Raw genomic sequence first — 20437 nt, forward strand, 5'->3', positions numbered from 1 at the left:
AATTCGAGAACAGTTGGCTCGTTTCAACATTTCAAAAATGGCCATGTCTTCGCCGGCTCCTCTCGCCCTCTCGATCCTCCTCTCCCGCCTCCGCGGCTGCAGCGGCGCCGCCAGCCACGCGCTCCAGTGCCACGCCCTCCTCCTCACCTCCGGCCACCTCGCCGCCTCCCCGCTCCGCCTCTCCAACCTCCTCCTCCTCGCCCTCGCCTCCGCCTCCGCGGCCTCCCACGCCGACGCCGTCTTCGCGCGCCTCCCGGTGCCCGCCTCCCGCCACCCCTTCCCCTGGAACACCCTCATCCGCCTCCACGCCGCCGCGAGCCCGCGCAAGGCCCTCGCCTACTTCGCGCGCATGCGCCGTGCCGCGGTGGACCCCGACGCCTACACCTTCCCCGCCGTGCTCAAGGCGTGCAGCTGCAGCCTCGGACTACCACTGCACGCCGAGGCCGTGAGGAGGGGTCTGGATCGCGATCTCTTCACGAGGAACGCGCTCCTCAGCTTCTACTGCAGGGTCGGGGACTGCCGCTCCGGGCGCAAGGTGTTCGACGACGGCGCGCGGGACCTCGTCTCGTGGAACTCCATGGTGGCCGGGTACGTGGGATGCGGCGAGGTGGAGCTGGCGCAGGAGCTGTTCGACGAAATGCCGCGCAGGGACGCGTTCTCCTGGGCCACCATGATAGACGCCTACGGGAAGCGGCCTGGAGGCGTAGACCGTGCGCGCGAGCTGTTTGATCAGATGCCCGACAGGGATTTGGTGTGCTGGAACTCCATGATCGATGGGTATGCTAGGCAGGGGAGGATGGTCGAGGCAAGGGCGCTCTTTGACGAAATGCCTGAGAGGAACGTGATCTCGTGGAGCATCGTCGTTGATGGTTATGTCAGGTGCGGTGAGCCTTCGGAGGCTTTGGAGCTCTTCCAAAGGATGCTGAGGTGCGGCATTAGGCCTGATAGGGTCGCTGCGGTCGGGGCTGTCGTGGCGTGTGCGCAGCTGGGAGCTCTGGAGCAAGGCAGGTGGCTGCACTCTTACTTGGAGAAGAAGAAGGTTTTGTTCGATGTCGTGGTCAAGACAGCTCTAATGGACATGTACATGAAATGTGGTCGCTTGGATCTTGCCACGTTGATCTTCGAAAGCATGCCTGAAAAGAGCGTGGTTACCTGGAATGTGATGATTGTTGGGCTTGGAACTCATAGTTGCGGACGTGATGCTGTCAGGCTTTTCTATAAAATGGAGTCTGAAGGAGCACCAATGGATGATCTTAGTGTACTTGCCGTGCTGACTGCTTGCACACATGCTGGGTTGGTCTCAGAGGGTTTAACGATATTTCATAGAATGAGCAAGGATCTTGGGATAGATCCTAAGGTTGAGCATTATGGTGCATTAGTTGATCTCCTTGGCCGCGCTGGACATTTGGACCAGGCTAGGCACGCCATAGAGACAATGCCGATGGAACCAACTCCAGAACTATGGGGATCTCTTCTTGCTGCCTGCCGAAGCCATAGGTGTGTCGAGCTGGCTGAGCTGTCGGTTGAACGCCTAGCAAGTCTTGGAGCAGATGACTCCGGAGTCTATGTTCTTCTGTCCAATATATACGCTGATGAGGGAATGTGGGAGGGTGTCATGAGGATTAGGAGACTGATGAATGCTGAAGGGATGAAGAAGGACACTGGAAGGAGTGTGATTGAGGTGGATGGACAAATAAACGAGTTTGTGAACGGAGGCAGTTCACATCCACATAAGGACGAAATTTACTTCATGCTGTGGAATTTAGCTAACATGGTAGCATCTACTTGATTACTCCACTGTACAGCAAATGTGTCTGAATCCTGTGGTCTGATGCCTGTTGATTTAACATTCATGGCATTTGATTCTAAACTGTGGGAGGAGCTCTTGAAACTCTGTTATTTCACACGGTTTCTCTGAACTCGGAAGCTGCTTGTCATGACGAATATATGCAAATGTGAGACCTGATACGATAAAACATAAAAAGTATTCAAGTATTTCAACTGCTGCCTTTGTTCATGCCCAAATCCAAGTTGACCATATTTCGCAGCTTCCTTGGTTTCAGGAAAACAAACTGTTTGGTTGGAACTCTGGCTTATTTCCTGATGAAGTGAGCTATCCCCCAAGTTCTATTGATATACCAGCCAAACAGGTGCTTACTTCTCAATAACTTGCAAAGTGGTCCATACCATTATTTGTGTTCTATTTTCTTGACTTAGTTGCACACTGTTAAAGGTTTCTAATCACAAATTTTGAGATCCATGGGGTGGTCCATTCCGTTTCTTTGATTGACTTGCACAGAGGTAAATATAGTTTCGACTTTCATATTCAGTAAAATAACATATTGGTTGAATGAAGAAGCTCTATTGGATCCCTTCTCTCAGCCAATTTTCATTGGTAACTAACAGTTTGGGGCTACCAGTTGATGATTATGAGTTTTTTAAAATGATTTCAGGCTTAACAACAAGTTTGGCCTTAATAAGAAGTCTTTGAACCTCTCGTGCTTCGCTATTTTACATCATCAGAGAAGACAAATGAATCTCAGATTGAAGGCTAACATCATCGAATAGGCCCAGTAGATCCGACCTTCAGGAATATACGCGGGTAGTTATTTCTTTATATGTTCTACATTTGTTTCAGTAGTTATCTTTGAATGAGACAATTGAAATTAATCGTGTGAAATATAGTAGTTACACATCAACGATGCAAATAATGAACCATGTTCATTTCGAAATCATTATTTCCACATTACAAAGGCATTCACTTGGATGACCATCAGCAAATTTCATACCCTCGGTGATTGCAAAATGGTTGGCAATGTTGTTGGTGTCCTGCATGCTCCCGATTAGAAGCACACTCTAGTTTGGACTAGAATATAATGACACATTGACATAATCTCTGATGAATACTATAGGGATACGAAGGGCTGCAGGGCCTTGATGACATTACTGTGGGGATGTCAACGTTTGGTACATGACCCGCGTTTAATCCTAATGTTGGGCCCAAGGCAGGCATCTTGTGTCATGCAAAAGAAAACAGCTTGAGATGGATTCTCCTGCTTACTTCCATGTGAATGCGTTCTTCCTTGCATGCAGGACCACTTCACTAGGAGCAACTATGACCTCTTCTTGTTTTCATAAGACAAATGATGACCTACTTCTACCGCCAAAGAGTAGCACTAGGTCCACTGCATGACAGCTTTTTATTCCTCTCACCATATGAATCCTTTTCTCTATTGTCACTCTCAGAATACCACTGGACCGATCTTCTTTTTCTCTCATTGTCTATTTAGGAGATCTGCATGCTGCTCCTGAAGCCATTTGAAGGTACAGTAGGGGCATGTGAAAGTGCTTTCTTCCGCTCTTCACTTGTGACCGGTTGACGGCCAGCATAGTATGATTTACTTGCTTTGAGCCTTCTCTTGCTTGGTTGCAAGTCTTTTGACCCCTTGAGGAGTTGGGGTTTATGTTTTTTCTTGGTTTGAAATTATGAAGTTCAAACGTGCCTTTTTAATATCTGGGACAGCATTTACATGATACAATACAAGGCTAACTCTGCCTTTAGACACAATTCTCCCTGAATTCGTTGGGTGAATAAATGAATATTGTTCGACCATGCATGGTTTGAACCATAGCTGTTAATTTCTGAAGACTGTCAAGAGTTCTGTTGTGTGTTGACCTTTTTAAAATCAAGTTTTAACATCTCTCTACTGGGTAAAAGTAAAACACTGTAGATTTTTGCGAGCTCTAGTGGTCTACTGGTCAAATGAACTTAATAATGTAATGCATGGGTCTGCAGGTTACTGTGTCATCGTGTTGGTACTCCACACCAGCTCTGTTGGTAACTACATCACCGCTCACAAGCAGAATCTGAATATAGGATGAGCAGAGGTTCATGCAGACCTGTAGTACAATATATTAAGGAGAGCAATGCTTGCCAACGGAAAGTAGTGTTTGAACGTCACTGCATCTGTCAGTTTGCTTTCGTAGGCAGGAGTTACTCTATAGTGTCCTACTGTCCTGTTATATATAAGTGTCCTTACTCCTTACCCCTCCAGTAAAAGAGCTACAGCTAATTAAATTTTCCTGTTGAGACAAATCCTCCACTGTTCTTTGTTGAATGCATACAAGGCACCTTGCAGGCTTTCTGCTTGCAAAATAAATGTTCTATTTGGCACTGATTGTTTATATCTATGGTACAAGTTCTGTGTCAAAAAATACGACACACTTATAAAATTGTAAATTTACTTTAAGGTTGAGACAATATGATGGTCTTATATATAATGAATTTTCTCTCAGAAATATATGCTCGGTTAAATTTAGAAAATTAGGTCTGCTCTGCTAAAAAATGCAGTTTGCACAGTGGTCTTCTTTTCATCCCTTACCCTTACCCTTAGTCATCATCATCTTTCTTCTATGATGATTTGTATAGATGAACTGCAACCTTGTACATGTCGTTGTTACCATGGAAATAGGAACGACACTGAATCCCAGGAGTACTGAAGATGACAGGATGGAGAAGATACTGTTAAACATCTGCTGGAACAGAAGAGCATTTACAGCAATTATACACTTTAAAAGCCCTGATAGCGACCAGGCGTCCAGAAGATCCAGTCTGAAGCTCTAAGGCTTTTCAAGCAGAGGACTACATTGAGGTATGTTTACTCGATATCTTCTTGCCATAGGTTAATAAAGAGAGTAAGAGACTGTTTATCTGCACAACTAAGTTGCTCTTCAGATTTCAAAATTCCAGACCATTTACTCCCAAAATTACTAGTCCAGAAACTGAACTAAACATCTCATAGTACAAAATGCCTCTCCAGGCCGCTACTAGCTAGCCTCTTGTAAAAAGGAAAAAAGATGAACCCGATTTTAACAGAGAAAGAAAATAGAAGGGAAGGGAAGAGGAGACTGAAGGAGAACTACTACTCTCTACTAAGACATATCATGACACACAAGCTCCTACTAATTATTAATAATCACCTGTGGCAGACACACTTGTAATGATATGCACTATTCATGGGGTCATTTGCATCCACCGGGACTTGCTCAGCAGTACACTTGAATCGACACCCCCTGCATTCGTTGTACGTGCACATTGGAGCAGTTGAACCAATCATCAATCTCCTCGCATACTTGGGCTGTTTCTCCTCGTTTAGACCCTGCTGTGAAGCATGTGTACATCATGTTAGCTCTTGTTGCTTTCAGATGGCTATGTCATGGGGCCCCATTTGCTGAATTAATTTGGGTATCCCGTATCCATGCTGTTCTGCTCTTGTTCTTAGAACTTCTCTTACTACTGTACGAGTAAGAAAGAAGGCAGTGGGCTACCATATCCCCTTCCTACCAATTTGTTTTACACTCATTTCTCTCCTACCAAAAACTCCTTAAACATGTATATATTATTTCAAGGAAGTTGAAGAAAACTTAAGACATCAAGTGCTGAAAACATTAGAACATATAGCACTGATAAGAATGACACTTAGTAATAACAAAATGACATACGTACCTTCATGTTCTCTTGCAAGTTTATATGTTCTCCAGATAATCCCTGATGAGGATATTGTTCTCCATAATCTGCACCTGTACAGCACATTCGAGTGAAACAAGTGAATACGTAGTGAAAGCATGCAGATTAAAGAAAGAATAGAAAGAAGCCATTGTTATGCAAGAATGGAGAAACGCCACTTAGCTAAGGAGTGAACCTGAGATGCTGCCGTGGTGACCCTGGTTGCAGAGAGCATGGCTGATGAGCATGCAAGAGAGGAGGAAGAAGAGGAGCAGTGAGCTTGAGGTAGTTGTGGGGCAACCACTGGCCACAACCATCTTCTTCAAACTGGAAGATGGATAGGAAATGGGAGGGTGGTAGTGTGCTTGGATTAGAGAAATAGCTTAAGGGAGCAAATGTTGCAGGTATATAGATGGCAGATGTGGAGACTGGTGCAATACTGCAAGAACCCTTGTGGCTGTGCTCTTGCCTAGCATATGTATGCATATCCCTGTGCCATACCATGCAGACAATGATATAGAGAGGGCGCATGCAGTGGGGACTGCGGTGACCACCAGGTGGCTCCGCTCTCTCGTATGCACGCACACACGGGATTACAGAGGCCGTCTGAAACTTAGCAACGCGGGACCGTCCTTCCATTGTTTTGCACCGCATCACCTTGTCCTTTCCTACGCATGTGCCTTCTCTGCATGCATCTTATTTTCTTTATTCCATTTCGAACGTCAAGAAGTCAAATAATACCACTCTTCAGTAGCCGTTTAGCTCACATTTTTATTCCTTTTGCTGTACAGAGACAGGGAGGAAAAGGAGGGTCAATTATTCGGCGACAATCATATATACTGTCGAGGCGGCGGATATCTTAGAGGAACAAACTTCAAGGAACAACGTAGGCGGGAGTAGTGAACTTATTCAGTGAAAGAACATGCTTGCTTCAAGAAACTACCTAGGATACTTGGAATGTCCATGAACTCATGGTGATGAAGGACAAAGGGAAGCTGACAAGTATGTGTGTATGGCGCATCATCTCTGAACATGTAAAGGTGTATGTGTGGCAGAGGAATGTGAAGCATTAGAGCATCTCCAGTCGCGTCCCCCAAACCGTCCCCCAAAGCGATTTGGGGCGCGAAGCGTTCCAGCCGCGTCCCCCAAAGCCCTTTTTTGTCCGGCGCGCCCCCATTCGGTGTCCGGCGCCCCGAGCCTGTCCCCGTCCCACAGGGGACGCACCGGGGACGCCGGACACAACGAAAGCGAGGCGGGAGTGGCGGGGCCGACCCGTCGGCGGCACAATTAATTTAAACCTAACCGTCGCCTACCTCGCGACGGAAGTTATTGGCGCGCGGCCGACGGTGCGGTTCCGCGAGAGGCGCGGCCGACGCGTCCCGTCGCGCCTAGCTCGCGTGCCGGCGTTGCACGAGCGCCACCGCTCCTCCGCCTCCCTCCGGCCTATAAAAAGGGGCGCCTCTCATCGTCCCTCTCACACACAAACCCTAGCGCCTCTCTCCCAAACCCTAGCCGCCACCATCTCTCAACAAGACTCGACGCTATGTCTGGTAGAGGCGGACCTCGCGGCCGCGGCCGTGGTCGTGGTCGTGGTCGTGGCCGCGGCATAGCCGAACGCTCGCCGTCGCCTTCCACGCCGCCGCCTTCATCATCGTCGGAGATGGACGTGGAGCCCGGACGTCCTGTTCGAGTTCGTCCACGTCCTCAAGGGCGACCCGCGCGGCATCCGGAGGCTGCCGGACTCCTTCGCCGAGTACGTCGGCGGCGTACGCCCGCGCACGATGCATCCGCGGGAGCATTCGTGCGGCTCTCGCCGGTGGATCGTCAAGGCGATCTACGACGCGCGCGGCAAGATGTACCTCAACATCGGCCGGGAGAAGTTCGCGCGCCACCACGGCCTCCAAGCCGGCTTCATCCTCGTGTTCTCCTACTTCGGCAACGGGGACATGAAGGTCAAGGTCTTCGACGAGAGGCGCCGCCTCCGGGACTACCACGTCGACGAGGACGACGACAGGCACCGACGAGCGGGACGGCCGAATGAGTGTTGTTTCTTCGCGGCGAATACGTGCACGGAGGTTTGCGCTCGTTCGCCTCATCGGTAGAACCAACAAGGGCACCATCCTCCCGCTGGATTTTCCGGTTTAGGTGATCGGGTGTGCCCTCGAGTGTTCTTTCTTAGCAGCGAACACACGAAACCTTCGATGCACGGCCTAGTTAGGTTTAGTTTCTTTGCAATATTTTATATTTGTGTCCACCATGGTTCAAACTATGTATTAGTTTGTGGAAAACCATGTTCCAAACCGTGTTTTCGTGTAAACCACGTTCCAAATTATGTATTAGTTTGTGGAAATTGAAATAAAAATGCCAGAAAAATTATTTTAAATGTTTGGGGGCGGCGTTTGGGGGACGCGGCTGGGGAGCGACGTCCCCCAAACGCGGCACGAACGAAACACGTCCCCCAAACGCTCGATCCGGCGCGGTTTGGGGGACGGTTTGGGGGACGCGACTGGAGATGCTCTTAGGATGGATATCCATGGATTCTGCATTTCGGCTGGTAAATCTGTGAGATGCAGGTGCTTGGATTCTGCACTTCTCCCTGCCTAGTTCTTGTTCTGTTCATCGCTGTCACTCTCCTTCAACACGACGGCGTGGGCTGCGTATGGACTTTGGGGCAACATCCAGAGCCGTACCAGTTCCAGTCTGGCGATTTTTTGCAGTCGCAGAGAGCAATTCTTGGAAGCTTTGGATCTGCGGTGCGTTGGTCATATTATTTATATGCTTCTTCTCTTCTCTTTTTTCCTTGATGAAGATGTACTAGGCCTAGGCGGCTGTGGTTATGGGCATTGTTGGGTGGTTCTTGCTTACAGTCTCATAGGCAGTTTACCGCCGGGAGATGCTGGTAGTCACGAGACGCCAACTGGTCAAGATTTGGTTCAGTCTGACCGATAACCAAGTGGGTACTGGCTGTCCAAGTCAGGACATATTTGCCACGAAGCATCCAGCGAGCAAATATTCTTGCCAGGATTTACTGAGTTAACTTTCACTAGTTGAGCACATTGCCTGGTGTCTGTATTCCAACCTGTCGTGCTAAGGGGGACTTGGTGTTTTTAGCCCCACAGATCACAAGGACATGCTATAGTATACCCAACTAAAAAACATTCGCAAAATCCATATTTTCTTGGATCGATCACAAGGTGCATCCAACAAGGTCAATACAAAATTTTGAACCCTGTATGCCAGTATCCAACTAAAGTTTGTCGCTCATTTCGCGCGATAAGTAACCATAGATTGGGTGGTTAGTGCTCGATGGTTATACCATAGCCCTATAAATTAAATTTGATGGTTAGTGCTTGATGATATTGATGTCTCGTGTTCCTCGTTTAAGCAGTTTTTTCCCTTCTATTTTGTAGGCGACTTATTTGCCTCACAACAAAGGCATCATTACTGACCTCGTCAATCTTGATGCTCAATAACTCCATGCTTTGGCATACATCATGTGAGTGTATCTAAGTTGTATTCGGTTGTTTCTTTAAAACATATATTTGAATGATATATTATCTTAAAACAAACTAAAGGAATTCCGTATAAATTCAAGTGGCGAAAGCACACATAGAACACAAATAAACATTTCATAAGTTCTAACATCTCGGAAGGAAAATTGTGCAATTAGGGCGCACAAAACAAATGTCCGATACCCGCAAAAAACAAATGTCCGAGATCTGTAGATCTTATCCTTTGTGATCCAAAGGGCGTTTGTAAGAAGAATTCCTATTGATGGGATATGCTTGGAACCACATATTTTACAGATGTGGTTACATACCAAATCATCCTTTTCATACCGCCTCGTGTGAGGTACTACCTCCATTCCTATGAATAAAGTGCACGCCATTTTGAGATAAAAAATTTTAACCGAAAGAATGAGCAACAAATCTCTGTAATGTGCACTGGTGAATCCAGCCCATTTTGCTAGGATGGAGCAGGCATTGCGGGTTGTGCATTTTCCTTATTTTCTATAGAAGATATATGGGTTGGTCCAAATCTTAGGGCGGGACCCACCCCATCCTTCCACCCTTCTGGCTCCACCACTGGTAATGCAGTACATACACTAGTAGAAAACCTCTCATCCATCTAAGCCATTGGTACCGGTTCCCTTACGAACCGGTACCAATGGGGTTATCTATACCGGTTGAATGGCTCTGGCGGGCGAGGAGATTTGGTACCGGTTCGTTAGGAGCTTTCGTACTCGGTTCGTGTTAGGAACCGGTACGAAAGGTCTTCGACCAAAATTCGGACGCGTGGTGGGGCCCGGGCTGGACCTTTGGTACCGGTTCGTAACACGAACCGGTACGAAAGGGTACCCGACCATATCAAAATCGCCCGGATCGTCCCGAGCCCCCTGTCGGCTCTCATTTTTCTCTTCTTCCTCACAATCTAAATTTTTCTCCACCTCTCACACTCCAATAATCTTTATTTTTCTCCACCATTTTAACAAGATTAACGACCTCCATCTATCCAAGGGTTAGCAATATCATCCTTTCTTCCGGCGTTCCTAATTTAGCTCATTTCTTTGGTAGTTTAACTCGTACTATTTTTCTAGTGCTAGCAAGGTGTTTGATGAAATGCCTAAGTTAGGGATTTTACTTTTTTATAATCAATTTGAGCTGAAATTATGGTATATTTTGTAGGTTTTAATTAGTATCATCCCCGTCCTCACCGCCGTCGATCGCTAGCGTCGTCCCCTAGCCGAGCACCGTACAACCTCGGTGAGCCTCTTCTTTTTTATAAAAAAACTTAGTTTTATGTGATGAACTTGAATATTAGTTAAGTTGGTCACTCATATATCCATGATGTTGTGTACTTAATGATTTTTGATATACATATAAAATGCGGATGAGTCGACAATGGATGTACGGTGACCGGTGCCATCCCGAGTTCATTACCGGCATGCATTACTTTCTCAACGTGGTCGAGGCAAACAGGCGGTCGAATGGTTTCATGTATTGTCCATGTAGTTCCCGTAAGAATATGAAGGATTACTCTACCTCGAGGACCCTTCACGTCCACCTGCCGGAGAATGGTTTCATGCCCGACTATAATTGTTGGACCAAGCACGGAGAAAGAGGGGTTATATTGGAAGACAACGAAGAAGAAGAGGATAGTGACAACTATCCCAGCTTATTCACTGAAGACGGTGGTAGTAGAATGGGGGAAGACGAAGCTGAAGAAGAGCTCATTTTCGATGAGCCGATTTTTGATGACCCGGATGACGATTTGGGTCGGGCCATTCTTGATGCGAAGATGAACTGCAGGAAATGAAAAGGAGAGGTTGAAGTTGGAGAAAATGTTAGAGGATCACAACAAACTCGTTGTACCCAAATTGCGAAAATGGTCGAAAAAAGCCGGGTACCACGCTGGAATTGCTGCGAGTGGAAGGCGAGAGAATGGTACTTCCGACAAGGGATTTGAAAAGTTGCTGAAAATAATAAAGAAGATGCTTCCAGGGGAGAACGTGTTGCCCTCTAGCACGTACGAAGCAAAGAAGGTTGTCCGCCCTCTAGGATTAGAGGTGCGGAAGATACATGCATGCATCAATGACTGCATCCTCTACCGCGGGAGTACGAGAATTTGAATGCATGCCCGGTATGTAGTGCATTGAGGTATAAGATCAGGCGAGATGACCCCGGCGATGTTGAGGGTGAGTCCACCCCCGAGAAGAGGGTTCCTGCGACGGTGATGTGGTATGCTCCTATAATACCACGGTTGAAACGTTTGTTCCGGAACAAAGAGCATGCCAAGTTGTTGCGATGGCACAAAGAGGACCGTAAGAAAGATGTGATGCTCGAGACACCCCGCCGACGGGTCGCAGGTGGAGAAAAATCGACAGAGAGTTCAAGTCATTTTCGGATGACGCAAGGAACTTAAGATTTGGTCTAAGTACGGATGGCTTTAATCCTTTCGGGGAGCGAGCTCCAGTCATAGCACCCGGCCGGTGACTCTATGTATCTATAACCTTCCTCCTTGGTTGTGCATGAAGCGGAAGTTCATTATGATGCCGAGTGCTCATCCAGGGCCCGAAGCAACCCAGCAACGACATTGATGTGTACCCGAGGCCATTGGTTGAAGAACTTTTAGAGTTGTGGCGTGACGAAGGTGTACTCGTGTGGGATGAGCACGAACAAAAGGAATTTAACCTACGAGCGTTGTTATTTGTAACCATCAATGATTGGCCTGCTCTTGGTAACATTTCAGGGCGAGTCAAACAAGGGATACAATGCATGCACACACTGTTTAGGTGAGACCGATAGTATTTATTTGGGTAACAAGAATGTGTACTCGGGGCATCGTCGATTTCTTCCAAAACAACATCACGTAAGAAAGAGAGGAAAGCATTTCGGAGGTGAGTGCAGATAACCGAACCAAGCCTACCCGCCCTAATGGGGAAGTTATATATGATATGGTCAAGGATTTAGAAGTGATCTTTGGAAAGGGTCCCGGCGGACAACTGCTCCGCATGATGTTGACGGACACGTACCCATGTGGAAGAAGAAGTCGATATTTTGGGAGCTACCCTATCGGAAATTCTTAGAGGTTCACTCTGCAATCGACGTGATGCACGTGACGAAAAATCTTTGCGTGAACCCGCTAAACTTCTTGGGCGTGTATGGGAAGACAAAAGATACACCGGATGCACGGCAGGACCAAGCAAAGTATCCACGAAGGAAACAACCCGAATCCAGAGAAGTATCAAGGTCCCGCCAGCTATGCTCTTACCAAAGAGGAGAAGGAGATCTTTTTTGAAGTCCCGAGTAGCATCAAGGTCCCGTCCGGCTTCTCGTCGAATATAAAGGGAATAATAAACATGTCGGAGAAAAAGTTTCAAAACCTAAAGTCTCATGACTGCCACGTGATTATGACACAATTACTTCCGGTTGCATTGAGGGGCTTCGCCGGAAAATGTTCGAGTACCCATTGTGAAGCTATGTGCGTTCCTCAATGCAATTTCTCAGAAGGTGATCAATCCACTTACTCTACAAAATTTACTGAAGGATGTGGTCCAATGTCTAGTCGGCTTCGAGTTGGTGTTCCCACCATCCTTCTTCAATATTATGACACATCTCCTAGTTCACCTGGTCGAAGAGATTGGCGTTCTCGGTCCTGTATTTCTACACAACATGTTCCCCTTTGAGAGATTCATGGGAGTCTTAAAGAAGTACGTTCATAACCGTGCTAGGCCGAAGGAAGCATCTCCAAGGGCTATGGAACAGAGGAGGTCATTGAGTTTTGTGTTGACTTTATTCCCGACCTTAAGCCGATCGGTGTTCCTGAATCGCGCTATGAGGGGAGACTGCGTGGAAAAGGCACGCTAGGAAAGAAATCAGCAACGTGTATGGACGGACATTCTTTCACTCAAGCACACTACACGAGTTCTACTTAATTCCATCTTGGTGGCTCCGTACAAAGAGGAACACAAGGAGATCTTACGCTCTAAATACCCGGAGCAACGTGAAGATTGGATTGATGGAGAACACATGAAGACTTTCGGCGGTTGGTTGCAAACACGTCTCATGAATGTCACCGATGACGAGCAGCTGTACTTGTTGGCCAAGCAACCATCTTCTACTATATCGACTTTTCAAGGGTACGAGATTAATGGGAACACATTTTACACTTTCGCCCAAGACAAAAAGAGCACCAACCAAAACAAGTGGTGTCCGCTTTGATGCGAAGATGGCAATGGGAACAAGGTCACATATTATGGGTACATAGAGGAGATATGGGAACTTGACTATGGACCTAATTTCAAGGTCCCTTTGTTCCGGTGTAAATGGTTCAACCTCGAAAGACGGGTACAGGTAGACCCGCAAGTACGGAATGACTACGGTGGATTTCAAGAATCTTGGGTACGACACCGAACCATTCGTCCTAGCCGATGAAGTGGCTCAGGTTTTTTATGTGAAGGATATGTCTAGCAAACCGAAAAAAAGAAAAGAAAGGCAAGAGGACACATCATACGATGAGCCAAAGCGGCACATAGTTCTTTCAGGAAAAGAAACATCGTGGGAGTAGAGGACAAGACAGACATGTCGAAGATTATAATAAGTTTGACGATATTCCACCCTTCAAGGTAAAAATTGACCCAAGCATCATCTTAAACAATGAAGATTGTCCATGGTTGCGTCGCAGATAAGAAGAAAGGGAAACGAGCGAAGAAAACTCGGAAGACTAGCTAGCTACATATAGGGATCATAACTTGTGTATCTCAATATGGAAATCACTTTTGTGTAATGATGTTACTGTATGTAAGATATTAACAATGGAGATGGTTGGCTTGTTTTACTAGTTAAGTCACGGGCTTGCACCCTTATCCTTATCCCACGCGTCCTTATCCCATCGAGCAGGGCGTCCTTATCCTGCCGACAGCTTTAGTACCGGTTGCACCCACCAACCGGTACTAAAGGTTACCCACGCGTCCTTATCCCACCGACAGGGCGTCGTGCGCTACATACTTTATCTCATCGAGCAGGGCGTCCTTATCCTCGCCGACAGCTTTAGTACCGGTTGCACCCACCAACCGGTACTAAAGGTTACCCACGCGTCCTTATCCCACCGACGGGCGTCGTGCGCTACATACTTTATCTCATCGAGCAGGGCGTCCTTATCCTGCCGACAGCTTTAGTACCGGTTGCACCCACCAACCGGTACTAAAGGTTACCCACGCGTCCTTATCCCACCAACAGGGCGTCGTGCGCTACATACTTTATCTCATCGAGCAGTGGCGTCCTTATCCCGCCGACAGCTTTAGTACCGGTTGCACCCACCAACCGGTACTAAAGGTTTGCCTCTGTCTTCCCGCCTATTTTCTTCCCACGCTTTTCACCGGTTCCCGCCTTTGTCTTCCCGCCATTTTTTCACTATATATATGTAGGCTTGGCCACCATTTACATATCACATCTAGACTCATATCCGCAAACCTCTTCATTCTCTCCCATGGCTTCCATCGCATCTCTAACCCCCGGAGGCGGAGGCGCTTTGCGCCTCGAACTACCCCTGCCCGCCGGCTACCGCGTCCCGACCGGCTGGTTGCTAAGCGTCGGAGGCGTACCGGTCCCTCCAGTCCCTCTAGGTGTGGCGCGCGAGATGGCCATCACGAACCACTACTACTTCGAGCTCACGCCGGAGCAGCGGAGGAATCCCCGGTGGCATCCCGACTACAGCCCGACTTGGGAAAGCTTCTTCATCAATCGGCGTGAGAGGGCGCTTTCCGAGCATGAGGAGGGCGGTCCGCCTCCTTCGAACTTCAACGAGGCCGGCCGTCGGGCTGTGGTGGCGCGGCCGGACTCTCCAGGGCGTCATGGCCTACCGTGGCCCCCGCCTGCGCTACCCTCAGTCCCAGCCCACGCGTGCTCACCCGCCGACCGGAGAGTACCGCGACCCCGATGCCAGCGACGATGATGACGGCGACTACGACGACTACAATGGGCGACTACTACAGGGCTAGGCACGAGTATGACCGAATGACTCCAACAGTAGAATTTGGCCATGTATCTTTAATTTTCAGTTAAGCTATGTATTTTAATTCGAGTTCAATCGTAATAAAATTTTATTCCCGCCCTTTCTTTCCCGCCTTTTTCCGTCGTACGTGGCCGGTTGGTGGTACCAACCGGTACCAAAGGGTCTTCTCCTCGTTTACACTTAGCGCGCGGGCCAAAAATCCCCAAATCGCCCGCATTTCTTCAGACGCACACGCGCGCGCCGTCCGTCGCCGTCGCGCACCACGCCGTCCGTCGCCGTCGCGCACCACGCCGTCGCCGCCGTCCTTCGTGACCGCCAAGCCGCACCACGCCGTCGCCGTCACCGGCCGCTCCCCCTACGCCGGCAACCAGCGGTACGTCTCCCGCCTCCTCCCTCTCCTCCTCTGACATCGCCTCCCTCCCCTCCTCTGGTAGTGCCTCCCGCCGCTGCGGCTGCCGCCGCCCGCCGCAGCAACCGCCGCCTCGCCTCCCCGGGCTTCAACCGCCGCCTACGCCACGCAGCAACGGAGGACGCGCGCGTCCGCGGGCATGGCGCGTGCCGGCGCCCTCTCAACCGCGGCCGCGCACCACGTATTCGACGAAATGCCGCTCGGCTCCAGGGACGCGGACGGCCATGCCGCTCGGCTCGGCGTCTGCCGCGGCACGCGTCGCGGGCACGGCCATGTCGCTGGAGCTGTCGGACGACGCGGGGTTGCAGGTCGGCGAGAGTTCGCCGGGGGCGAGGAGGCTCCTGCGGCAGGTGGAGTGGTACTCCGTGGCAGCGAGTGCGACGATGCCGAGCATCGTGAGGCAGCCGTTCCAGAGCTCCGCGTCGGCGTTCATGGGGCCGGCCCTCTCGTCGGGACTCTCTCCCTTGAGCAGCTCTCCGCCTGCGATAGGAGCCGCGGTGGGGAGGGTGGTGTGGTGGGGAGGGTGGTGTGGTGATGGACAGACGCCGCCCGATCGTCGCTCGAAGTTGGGACCAGAAACCTTTTTCAGTTTCTGCTGTTCGTCGCTGTCACACGGGTCCGACTTCCGACGAGCGCCATCGCCTCCACAGTGCACCAAATCCATCCTTTCCCCTTCCTTTACAATCTCGGCATGTTCTTCTTGCTCAAATCGTCGAGATACCCTCGTAACTCTGCCCAGATTCGTCGCCATCGTCGCTTTAAATTTCGTGCAGGAATGCATCTACAGGAATCCGCAGCTGTCACGTTTTTCAGATTTCAGTGTCTAATTCAGTTAACTGCGCTGCATAGCTTACTTTGTCCGAAGTCCATACCTTATCAAATTCTGCACCGTACGACTCTGGTTTTGTTCCTTTCATTGCACAGCACATCACGAGTTCAAATCCTGGCCGGCGCACTAAACCACCTTTTTGGAAAATTCCTTTATCCTTTACTATTGTAGTGTTTTACTTACAACACCTTTTTATTTTGATTTAAAAACCAACTTTATGAATTCCAAATCTGACATATGATATATCCAAATTGATCAGCTTTTCATGCTCTATCCTCACTGAATTAACTAAAATTTGAACAAAATTAAAATCTGAATTAATTTGAGTAATATGGCATAATTCATAACTTCAATTCTACAATTCCAAATGCTACAAACTTTATGTCTATTCTCACCAGAAAAGTGAGAGGATTTCAAATCTTGCATTCTCATGCATCATTGGCATCATCTCTGAATTATCCAAAATAAAACTTGCAAAGTGAGAGGGTTTACGGTCCGTTAGGGTTTTTTTGCTTTCAATTGTTATCCATCTAGCAATCTGTTATATGATCATGACATGATGAATGAAATACAATTGCTTTCTTAATTTCGCAGTGACATTGAGGTATGGAGGACGGCACCTTCGTCCGAGATGAGGAGGGGGAAGAAGCGGTGCAGCGATTGATCTATGAGAGTGCCCGTGGTCCGGAACCCGACGATGGAGATGACAACGAGTACCACGACTTTCTCGAATGATTTTGGCGAGGGACTTGAGTCTGAACAAGTTAGAAAAGACAATGAAGTGTCCATCACAAACTCCGGCGAGGTGTATATCTATGTATCAATTAGTACTGTGTTCATCCCTAGATGCATTCATTTATTTGTATTGCACTTATTAACGAATAATTTTTTCTTTTAGCCTTCTCGGATCATCGAGCAAGTCCGTTAGAACAAAACGAGGCCCGACGCGGGTGCTAAAGTGCGAGGGCAGGTTAGCCCTCACGGCATTCAAGGCTAATGGTGAACCAAGTGGAGCCCAAGGAGTTTTGCCGCAAATTTACAAGTCAATCCGGAGTTATTGTTAGGGACCATGTACCGATCAGCATTCAAGAGTGGCATAAGCCGAAGAACCCGGAGAGTGGTGCTAGTTATGTCAACGACGCGATGAAAAAATTTCTTTGGGACACGCTCATGACAAAGTTCAGCCTACCGGAAGACATGACGGAAGGCCAGAAGAATAAAGTCAAGGAATGGACATGGAAGAAGATGGCCATACAATTCCAGACCTTCAAGAAAAATTTATGGGACAAATATAAGAATGAAGATCCAGTATTCGATGATAATACCGAAAATCTAGTGAAGATAAAAGATCACTGGGCCGCATTTAAGGAGTATAAGCAATCGTCTACTTTTGTGTCCCGATCGAAGAAAAATACCGAAAATGCTGCAAAGAAGAAACTTCCGCATCATTTGGGGTCGGTGGCTACAAGAGTGCCATTCCGAAGTGGACAAGCGTTTGAGAATAAACTCGATGGATCATGGAATCACTCCACGGACATGGGACCGGCCCGAACGGTCCAAGTTATGGTTGTTCGCTCATGGGGCAGGGTTGGACCCAAAGACAGGGTTGATCATTGCGAAGGGAAAATGGAAGGAAAAAATTGAGGCAATTGTACCGAAGCTTGTAGATGCAATTGACAAGGTCGAAAGGGAGAGTACATTCCCGATCGAGAGAATGACGAGCCGACACTCGCTCCGGGGAACCCCGAACATGTTGGACGGGTACGAGCTCGCCCAGGTCTCACCATGAAGGAAGCGTGGCCGGACAGCCGCCGACACTTATAGAAGCCGTTCGCGAAAGAAGAAGAAGGACGCCGACATTGTAACGGAGTTGTTATCTAGGGTGGAGGCTCTTGAGAGAAATCGGAGGGCACCCGATCAGCCGCTGTTTCTACGGGATCCACAAGCCGATGCTGCCCCATCTCGGCGAAGAAGCGGTGTCGGTTCCTCGCATCTTGACGGATGTGGAGGAAGCTACCCCGTGGATTATGTCACGGAGAAGACAGATTGCGAGCTACATATGTTAATCGGGACCGCGTCCGTTAAGGTGGCGGTCGGCTATGTGTACCCAAGTGAAGATGGAGCAATGCACCATCATATGCCCATTCCACCTGGTTGTGTTCGTGTCGGGGTGGATGAAGTTGTTTCGGGTTTTGAAAAAGTGGAGCTTGATATTCCTAGAGGTGAAGATGAGAGGACACCGGCCGATGTCAAGCACGGTTTCGCCCTATGGCCGAAGAAGTACGTCGTCCTTTTGCAAAGGCCACCGACTCCTACACATGAGCAGCAAATGCCATCGACTCCTCCCGGTGGCGGTCCCGGTGAGCAGCCAAGTCCACACCTACCCGAGAGGGACCCCGCCGTGAGTCCACCATCTCGAGATCCTCCGCGTAAGACAACGTCCGTTAAGCGGAACGGTACGCCGCCTAGGAAGAAAGCTAGAAAGGAGAAACAACTGCCGCCTACCGAGAAGTTACCTTGGGAAAAAACTCCGCAGGAAAACGCGGAGGCCGTTCGGGCCGAGGTGAAGAAATTTTTGCACCGAAAGTGCCGGAGATACCTTTCGAGAAGACACTTGATCGGGAGAAAGTTGTGCGTACCGTTGACAATCTATATGACCTCGTACCATCGCCGCCATCCGACTATGTGCGTTCTATTGAAAGGTCGTATGACAAGATGATGGAGGCGACAAAACCCGTTCAATCGGGTATCGTGGAGATAAAAGGGATACACCAAGTCTACCAGCTCGGACAACAACCCGTTCAATCGGTCGACCCTCTCAAGGTGTTTGACGGGAAGACCGTTCAAAGTTCTCGACAAGACGGAACTGATTACGCCTTAGCTGAACGAGCATATCGGCTTGTTCAAGGGAAAGATTTGGTCGAGAATGTCGGGAAGGTACCAACAAGTATGCGTAACTTGCATTCGTGGTACCTTAAGGCCTCAAAGGAAGGGATCGAGACTATCATGGTGCGAGTTAGGGAAGAGCACTACTTCCAGGAGTACTGTGTGAACGTTGACTTCGCCGAACTCTTTCAGCTTATACAATCTCCGGCCCTCGACAAATCAATCATCGGTTGCTATTGTCTCGTAAGTGATTTATTTATTTAATTTGAGAAGTCGTTCATTGTCCGCAGATTATAATCTTTTGTGCGCTATATTATGCAGATCGAAGATGCTCGAATGCAAAAGGGACGATATCACGGACATTGGGTTCATTGACCCGAACACAATGCATGTCAAAACCATAGACAATCCCCTCTATAACAAGGATACACCGCAGACTTTGCTAAGGTTTTTGAAGCGACAACGTGACAAAAAGCTAATACTTTGGCCTTACAACTTCGAGTGAGTCTTACTGTCTTATAACACATTATATTTTGCTCACCGTATGTCAAAATTTTAACTAATGACTACATATTGAAACGTGCGTAGGTTTCACTTTATTCTTCTCGTCATCAATTTGGAAATTGGAGAAGTTGAAGTCTTGGACTCACTAAGCAAAAAAAGGATCTATACGTGTCTTGTTTTTTAATGCTCGAAGGTAATTTTAATTCTTATCGGTTTGTTTCGTTAATTTCCTGCTTTGAACTAATTGATGACTCTTTTATGCATTTTCTTTTGTCGAGCAGCGTATGGCAAACTTTCATCAAGGAAGATACGTCCCGTGAATGGCCACCGAAGCTGCGATGGCGTGCGAAAGTAAGTAGTACTACCTAGGTCCACACACCTTTCAATTATCATACTTGACTATTGTTTGATTGAATTATATTCTTGTAAAGAAATGCCCGCAACAACCTCCGGGACCGATCTCTCGTGGATTCTTCGTTTGCGAGTACATCCGCGAATTGTCAACGAGAGAACGAATAATGAAAGAAATAAAGAGGTACAAAAACAATCTTCACAAATTTGTTTTGTTATCATAAGTTGTGCTTGAGTTTCGAGTAATAGTTGTTTCATGTATTCATTTGTATCTTATTCTTTTATAGTTGGCAAGAAAGCGGAACAAGCTCTCAATCGATGACCGCTTCATAGCAATAGGCGAGGAATTGGCGGGATTTTTCCTTCGGACGTCATACCACAACTCGCAGAGCACCACTATGAATGAAGATGTACATGTTACATATATAGTTGACTCGAA

At 48.1% G+C, this 20437-nt stretch overlaps 2 protein-coding genes and 1 long non-coding RNA gene across 5 annotated transcripts; 2 read left to right on the plus strand and 1 right to left on the minus strand.

Annotated features, from left to right (window-relative positions):
- The first annotated feature begins 43 nt into the window (after positions 1–43).
- Positions 44–2122, plus strand: LOC124665523 (pentatricopeptide repeat-containing protein At3g29230-like). 2 transcript variants are annotated; one of them, XM_047202925.1, is made up of 2 exons: positions 44–1955; positions 2049–2122. In XM_047202925.1, exon 1 carries the CDS (start codon positions 44–46, stop codon positions 1787–1789), a length of 1746 nt encoding a protein of 581 aa, XP_047058881.1. In that variant the 3' UTR covers positions 1790–1955; positions 2049–2122. The 2 variants fall into 2 exon arrangements, with proteins under 2 accessions (XP_047058881.1, XP_047058882.1); XM_047202926.1 differs by having other exon boundaries at positions 2064–2093.
- LOC124665524 lies at positions 2121–3143 on the plus strand. Its single transcript, XR_006990602.1, has 3 exons — positions 2121–2150; positions 2234–2301; positions 2454–3143. It is a non-coding gene; the product is annotated as an uncharacterized LOC124665524 (long non-coding RNA).
- Positions 3144–4752: 1609 nt separating this feature from the next.
- LOC124665525 lies at positions 4753–5920 on the minus strand. Of its 2 annotated transcripts, none has more exons than XM_047202927.1 (3): positions 5703–5920; positions 5507–5580; positions 4753–5162 (listed from the first exon to the last, which is right to left on the minus strand). In XM_047202927.1, exons 1-3 carry the CDS (start codon positions 5821–5823, stop codon positions 4977–4979), a joined length of 381 nt encoding a protein of 126 aa, XP_047058883.1. In that variant the 5' UTR covers positions 5824–5920; the 3' UTR covers positions 4753–4976. The 2 variants fall into 2 exon arrangements, with proteins under 2 accessions (XP_047058883.1, XP_047058884.1); XM_047202928.1 differs by having other exon boundaries at positions 4753–5159; positions 5703–5917.
- Between the last annotated feature and the right edge of the window lie 14517 nt (positions 5921–20437).

Source organism: Lolium rigidum, chromosome 6, assembly GCF_022539505.1.
Source record: "Lolium rigidum isolate FL_2022 chromosome 6, APGP_CSIRO_Lrig_0.1, whole genome shotgun sequence".
In the NCBI taxonomy this organism is placed as follows: Eukaryota; Viridiplantae; Streptophyta; class Magnoliopsida; order Poales; family Poaceae; genus Lolium; species Lolium rigidum.

Coding starts and splice junctions, on each gene's coding strand:
- LOC124665523 (XM_047202925.1), top strand. CDS start 44: ATGTCTTCGCCGGCTCCTCTCGCCCTCTCGATCCTCCTCTCCCGCCTC.
- LOC124665525 (XM_047202927.1), bottom strand. CDS start 5,823: ATGGTTGTGGCCAGTGGTTGCCCCACAACTACCTCAAGCTCACTGCTC. Junction 5,581..5,702: donor TCACCACGGCAGCATCTCAG/GTTCACTCCTTA, acceptor TGTGCTGTACAG/GTGCAGATTATGGAGAACAA. Junction 5,163..5,506: donor ACTTGCAAGAGAACATGAAG/GTACGTATGTCA, acceptor CATGCTTCACAG/CAGGGTCTAAACGAGGAGAA.